This window comes from Coenobita brevimanus, chromosome 24 (genome assembly GCF_032717465.1).
Source record: "Coenobita brevimanus isolate Jiangsu-jjx chromosome 24, ASM3271746v2, whole genome shotgun sequence".
Classification (NCBI taxonomy): Eukaryota; Metazoa; Arthropoda; class Malacostraca; order Decapoda; family Coenobitidae; genus Coenobita; species Coenobita brevimanus.
Genome location: NC_136977.1, coordinates 39,446,137 through 39,453,350, shown reverse-complemented (window position 1 = coordinate 39,453,350; position 7,214 = coordinate 39,446,137). Strand labels below are relative to the sequence as shown.

At 44.0% G+C, this 7,214-nt stretch overlaps 1 protein-coding gene across 1 annotated transcript; it reads left to right on the top strand.

Annotated features, from left to right (window-relative positions):
* The first annotated feature begins 5,817 nt into the window (after positions 1-5,817).
* On the top strand, positions 5,818-6,600 carry LOC145393356 (uncharacterized). The gene has a single exon (XM_080267456.1). It carries the CDS (start codon positions 5,818-5,820, stop codon positions 6,598-6,600), a length of 783 nt encoding a protein of 260 aa, XP_080123582.1.
* The last annotated feature ends 614 nt before the right edge of the window (positions 6,601-7,214 follow it).

Genomic DNA, 7,214 nt, shown 5'->3' with positions numbered 1-7,214 from the left:
TCTGTTCCAGTGACGAAACACTTATTTTATCAACTTCTCAATTCTTAACAGCCTTTTAGGTTATGGTGACCATCATCCACTCATTTGATACAGTGCTGCCTATTTCTTGCTTCACCTTTATCATTCTTTTTCTGTGTCCGCCTTCCTCTCTTACTATTGCTTCCACTCTTCCTTTCGTTTTATTACTCTTCTTTTCACTTCAGGGGGTTCTACACAGAGTAACAAACTTAATGGTTTCCTGCAACCCAGGAAACCATTAACAATGCTAGGTGGTAGTCATTTAACCAAAAAAACGGGATGTTGTGGAGCATACTATGGTGCCCCAGTTCACTGGGTGGAGAGACATGAACAGGCGTTCATCTGGAACCAAACCTCCACACTCCTCCCGCGCCTCATACTGATGAGGCTCTGCATACCGCAAGGGAACATCAGTTCAATGCACAGGACGGCCCTGCGGGGTGGTTGTTTGCTTGATGTTGACGGGTCTGCTTAGTCAGACAGACCGTAGTTGCTCAACAAAAACAACAACAAGCACAACATTTTAAGAGATACTTGTAAAAACTGTTATCAAAAATAAATGCATACAGTAACTCCTCTCTTGAAGCTGCCTTTCTGAAGTTCTTTTATGTTATAAGTCCACAGCAGCTTACAGTAAACATACTTCATAAAGTTCCATCGCCTCCTCCATCTTGTCTTTTCTCACGCAGCCGGTGTTTCTGTTGTTGTTTCCCCCCCAGTATGTCTGGCAGAGCAGACTCATCGACTCCAGGTAAATGATGTTTCAATTGGGCCGTCCCACGTGTACAGCACACTATGTATACTGAACAGGGAACCAGCACCCCCTTATGGTAGATGGCACCTCTCCAGGGTCATGACCTTTCCCATTGGCGAGGTGCAGGAAAATATGAGGAAGTTTGTTCCTGAGTCGATGCTGCAATCGCTTTGCTCCACCCAAGGTACACAGCGCTACCACTTGTACTTTTCTCGTCACCACCCTCACCCCCTATTTCAAATGGGAAATTGGATGAAATGTCAGTCACTGTAGTCGTACTGTAGGGAAACTGAAACTTAAGAAAAGCTGACACTGCTTTCATGACCCTCAGGCAGCAATTAAGAACAACCCTAAGCATTCTTTTTCATTGTTACCTATTTTATTTGCCAGTGTCCGCCAATATACCCTACCAAATGTGTGGAAAGTAAATTGTCATAGTCTGGAAAACCTCCCTGACTTATTGCGAAAACCTGTTAGTAGTTCCCACGTCGGTTATAGTGAAAAAATGACTAACATGCCAATTTCTCATCCATCTTGACAAGATTCAAACATGTTTTAAGACTGAACCCAAATTCCAAGTTCAGCTACAAAGGGATATCTTGCCTACTAATATTCACAGTTGCCTTTTTGGCTTTCGTGCAAAAATGATGAATCATCATTTTCAGCTACTGGAACTTCCTAAGCTCGCACTAATTTTTAAGTTAACCCAGCAGTAACTCAGATCTGATCAACTGCCCTATCTCCACCACCCTGGCAAAACTGTAACATGTTCATTGATCTATCCAAAATATTTAGACTGTTTACAAAAACTGTGTGCTACAGTAAATACAAAGCTTCACATAATCAGCTTTGACTCAAAACTGACAAAGCACTAAACTATTCAAACACTTTCGCATAATTTTAATAGGCTCTAAGGTCACACTTTTAAAATTTTATATTGCACACCCACAAAAAAAGAAACTTTTGCTTCAAGTACACAGATTCCTCAATTCAGTTTTAACTTATAAACTAACAAACCAGTAATTTCTTCAACCACCCTGCTAGTGTTTTATTTAACTTTCAGACTCTAGCATAAAGTTTCAGGTTACTTATGAAAACTTTGCTTAAACAAATACACAGTTCATATATCACTTCCCCATTCAATCTCAACCCATTGCCTGACGAACCACCCAATTTTTCTGCCACCCAACCAAACCTCTGGCCAGCTTTCAGAACCGAACTAAAAATTCTATATGTTAAGCAACATAAACCTTATTCCGTGTATCAGATTCATAATTTCCATTCTGCTTTAATTTTAAATGAAAAATGACAAGCTGCTAAATCCTCAACCATCTCACCAAAACTCTAACCAAACTTTAGATCAACTTTAAAATTTTTCACTCATTTGTCAAAATCACCTGCTAAGGTTAACAAATTCTCCAAATGATCATTGACTCAGAAACTGGAAAACCATACAATTTTTCAAGCCCCTTGTCATAATGCTGACAGCTTGGGGAATCTTCCCAGACCTTTGTGATGCATAATCGTAAAAAGTGTTTTCTGAAATGGATAAATAGGCTAATACGCAGTTTCTCGTATTCAACAGTATCTCAAAATACTGGTATGCTGTCCAATATTTTTTAACCTACTCGCCACTTTTAAACAAAAATTTTAGATCTGAGCTCCATTTAATCAGACTGACATATAAAATACCCTGTATTAATAAATGCAGCTTCTTCTATTCAGTATTAACTTTATAAACTAATCAGAAAAAACCTCACTCACTTCAACAAAATTTCTAACCTTTTAGATCCAAACTCATTGCTGTTATTATTATTATTATTATTTCCAGATTAATATAAAGCCGCTTGTTAATGCTTATTAAAATAAAAACACATTCATTATTACCTCTGAAACTGACACGCCACCCTATTTCTCGACCACTTTCCAAAATTTTAAACTAGCTTTCAGATCCGACCTCGGGGTGTTCAGATTAGCTATAAAAAATACCTGTTAAGATACCGGTACATAGTAAGATCCTGCCTACCAGTCTGGCGCTAACTCGTACCGGATAATTGCCGAGATTAGTGGAGGTGCCGAAACCTCCCCCGGCCTTGACTGAGAGAGAGAGAGAGAGAGAGAGAGAGAGGATGATAGAATAGAGACTACAGTGGAATTTGAGAGATAGATAGATAGATAGATAGATAGAGAGAGAGAGAGAGAGAGAGAGAGAGAGAGGATAATAGAATAGAGACTACAGTGGAATTTGAGAGAGAGAGAGAGAGAGAGAGAGAGAGGATGACAGAATAGAGACTAAGAGAGAGAGAGAGAGAGAGAGAAAGAGAGAGGATGATAGAATAGAGACTACAGTGGAATTTGAGAGAGAGAGAGAGAGAGAGAGAGAGAGAGAGAGAGAGAGGATGATAGAATAGAGACTCCAGTGGAATTTGGGAGAGAGAGAGAGAGAGGGGGGGGGATCACCTTCCATTGTCTGTAGTATTACGTCATCCTCTTCACTATATTCTTACCGCCAGAAGAACATTTTACGCAACTTCAGGAATACCTTGACGTGAAAGGGTTGGATACAATATACACTATACTCTTCATTACAATTACAAATTTTATGCCATACTCCTTGGATACTGTGATTATCTTTTCACTTATTTTCATGATTTTTTCCAAGTTAGGGAAGGTCTCTCCAATTGAAGGGAGTTTCTGAAGATTATAGCTAACCTCTCCTTATCGAAAAGTCTCTCCTAAACTGAATAAAATTATTTGTGCACTGCAAGATGTTACACAGAAGACGTCACCGTACTGATCATTTCGAGGCTGTTTGTTATTGAGTAGGGAATAACTCATGTACCTCGTCTATGAGTCACAGACAATAGCAAATTAGGAGAGCAGGATGGGGAAGTGGGAAGGGAGAGGAGGGGTAGAAAGGAAAGGAAGGAGGAGGGGGGGAAGGGAAGAGGAGGAAGGAAGGATGCAAGGAAGAAAGGAGGAAAAAATGGAGAGAAGGAAGGGAAATAGGTGTGGAGGGGGAAGAGAGGAGAAAGGAAAAGAGAGGAGAGTTGAACTTGGAGGAGGATGGGAAGAGGTAGAGAAAATGATCAGAGGAGGGATGAATGAAAAATAACAGGATGAAAGAGACGAGGAGGAAAACAGGGGCGATACCTGATAAAGAATGAGAAGAGGAGAGGAAAAGAGAGGACACGAAAGGAGAGAAGAGGAAAGGAGAGGGCGCGAGAGGAGAGGAGAGGAATGAAGAGGAAAAGAGAAGACGGAAGAGGAGATGATAGGTGAGGAGAGAAGATGTGAGGAGAGGAGAGGAGAAGAGAAAAAATAAGAGAATAAGCCACAAGGAAAAAGAATACACAAGAAGAGACGAAAATATTAGGGCCCTATATCTGGTAAGATAAAAGAGGAGAGAACACATAAGAAAAGAAATGAGAAGAGAAAAGAGAGCAGAGATGAGACGAAATGGAACGAAAAAGAACAACAGCAGTACGATATATGATGAGATGAAAGACGAAAACAATGGAAGCCGTAAGAGTGAAGGAAGACGAGAACAATTGGAACACCAGTAAAATACATGATACAAGAAATAACAGAAGTAAGAGGATGGAAGTGAAGAGACAACAGGAGATGAAGAGAGGAGAAAGAAAACAAGGCATCTGATAAATGAGAGCATACTGCAAAAGAGAAAGCAGGAAAGAAGAGTTGAGAAAAGAATAAGGAAGACGGGACGAAAGAAAGAAGTGAAGGAATAGAGAAGAATTAAGACAGACGGCAAATAAAGAAAAGGAAGGAAATGAACAGAAGATGAAGGGTGACAAGGTTGAATATCTGGTAAGTTTAAGAGAATGTACAGAAAAGTAAAAAAGGCAGAAAAGACGACGGAAAAGAAGAAGAGGAGCTGAGGTGCGACATCTGATAAAATAAATGAGTAGGAAGAGAAAAGGACAAAAGTGGAGAGGACAAGAGAAAAGAGGAAAGGGAAGAGGGAAAAGCCAGTGAGTAAAAAAACATGACCAGGAGCGTGCAAGAATAGATAGATAGAAAGATAGACAAACAGACAGACAGAGAAGATCGTCAGGAGAGAGAGAGAGGGGGTGAGGTCTGGATGCCTTTCAGCTGGAGTCAAGGATGTTTTGACCTCTCCAGTTCCAGGTCAAATCTGTGACTATTGGCCCCCCTTTGGCCCCCTCCCGTTGACTCTGGGGGTCCCAGGTGTTCAAAAATGTGCTCGGAACCCCTTGAATCACGCTTTGAGGACAAAATTTTAATAAATTTGGAATGGAAAAGGTGGAAAAACATAATAAACGGTAAACTATATTTGGGAACTGAGGTGGTGGAGGTGAGAGGGAGGGAAGGAGGGAGGTAGAGGGAGGGTAAAGCAGTAGGGAAGGAAAGAGGGAAGGAGAGGGAGAGAGATGGAGGTAGGGAGGGTGAGGCAGGTAAGTAAGGAGGGAGGGATGATGAAGCAGAGAGGGGGGGGGGTGCAGACAGGGAGGGAAGGCAGCTCAGTGTGGTATGCAGCGCGGGTAAGGCAGGGTGTGTGGCACTGGTTCTCGGGCGGAGTGGTCACTGGTCCGTTAGTTCACCACACACTCGCCAGTCTCCTAGCTCTCACTTGTTCGCTTTTTCGCTCCAGTCAGTCTCCTAGCTATCTCACTCTCTCACTGTTCCTGTACGTTATACTCCGACCTGCTCTACGCTGCTCTATGTCCGGCGTACACAGACATACCACTACAGAAGGAGTGTCTTTGCCTACAAGACTCAGCAGCAGTAGGAGGACGTGTGTTGAGGGCTGACAAGAATACAAGCGCATAAGGAAGAGTGCATAATAAAACAGGACCATAACAATCAAACATAGGGACCCAATAACATTAGAAAGCAAGAACAGAGAAAAGTAAAAATATGTAACGGAAAGAGGACACATCCAGCACGAGGGTCGGGCGACGCTAGGCAGCTGTTGTAAGAGTGTGACTACAATACGAAAGACAGCGATAGCAGTGGTGTCATTGTTGTGTTGATGGTTTGTGGTGTGCGTGAGGCCCAGCACCATGGCCAGGACTCAGCAGGAGGGCCAAGGAGAGGAGAATGGGCAGGGCCAGGGACATTGGCAAGGGCAGGGGCGGAGTGGTAGGGGAGACCCTATGGACACTAACAACAACAACGACAGTGATAACAATAATAACAACAGCAACAATAAGAACGATGCTACGGCCCCCAGCCTTGCATCTGGCGTGCGAGGCGGCAAGTACCAGCTGCGGCCACGGGCTATGCAAGGTCGCCGCTGCTCCGACAGCAAGTGGTCGCTACAACAGGACTCTCTGCGGCACCGTAAGTTACGACCGCCACCACTGTCCCGCTACCGCAGGAAAACAGCCAATGCCCGCGAGCGGTACCGCATGCGGCAGATTAACCATGCCTTTGAGTCCCTGCGGTGTGCCCTGCCAGCGTGGGTGGTGAGTCGCTGCGCCACAGCCGACATGACTAAGATCACCACACTGCGGCTGGCGTCAGCCTACATCAGATCCCTGCAGGAAGCACTACACGACGGCGACGTGCCGTGGGGCCCAGACAGTCCCTTGGCATCCCCATCCAAGGAGGGGCAGGGTGAGAGTGGCCCTCCAGTCCCTCAGGACTCCGACCTGCTCACCCTACTGTGCACTGATGCCATTGTACTGGGGGACAACCTGGGGGGCCTGGCGGGCCTGGCACCGGTATCAGAAAGCGAAGCAGTGGCGCTGCTGTTGGGAAAGTCCGAACCCCACAGAGGTGCTTGGTCAGATCTTACACATACACACATTCAGGTACATACGCAAGTCGTCACATTGGGATGACACACCACACCTGTCGTGGTGTGCTGGTGATGCTAGAATGCTGTTGTGGTGACGCTGTGGTGTGGAAGTGAAGAGGTGGTGGTGTGGTGGATATAGTGGTATAATGGTCGTGGGTGATACAGTGCAAATTTCGTTGTGGGGCAAGACAGTGGCAGACGAGGTTGGAAGATAATGAGCATGCTGACGGTGTGGTGCTAGATATGGTACCTTCACTTCCCTCAGCCTTCATATCCCATAACCTGGCGTTGAATTTGTAGGAATAACATGGCAAGGAAACACTGGAAGTGGCTGAAAAGGAGAGACCACCGAGAAAGAAGAACAAGGGGAAAGAAAATGAGCACCGACAGTGGAAAGGAGACAAGATTGACCACTGAGAAGAAAAAGCAAGGAAACAAAGAGTAAATAGGGAAGAGGAAGAGAACAAATGAGAAAGAGGAGACATACGGAAAAGGAGCTCCTTACTTAAAAAAAGGATAAAGAGTGAAGAATGAGCTGAGGAGAAAGAACAGTAAAAGAAGTTTATATAATGCAAAAGACAAAAGTATGAACACTTATGAGAGAGAGAGAGAGAGAGAGAGAGAAATGAAAAGAAGTAAGAGGCACCCAGCCCTTAG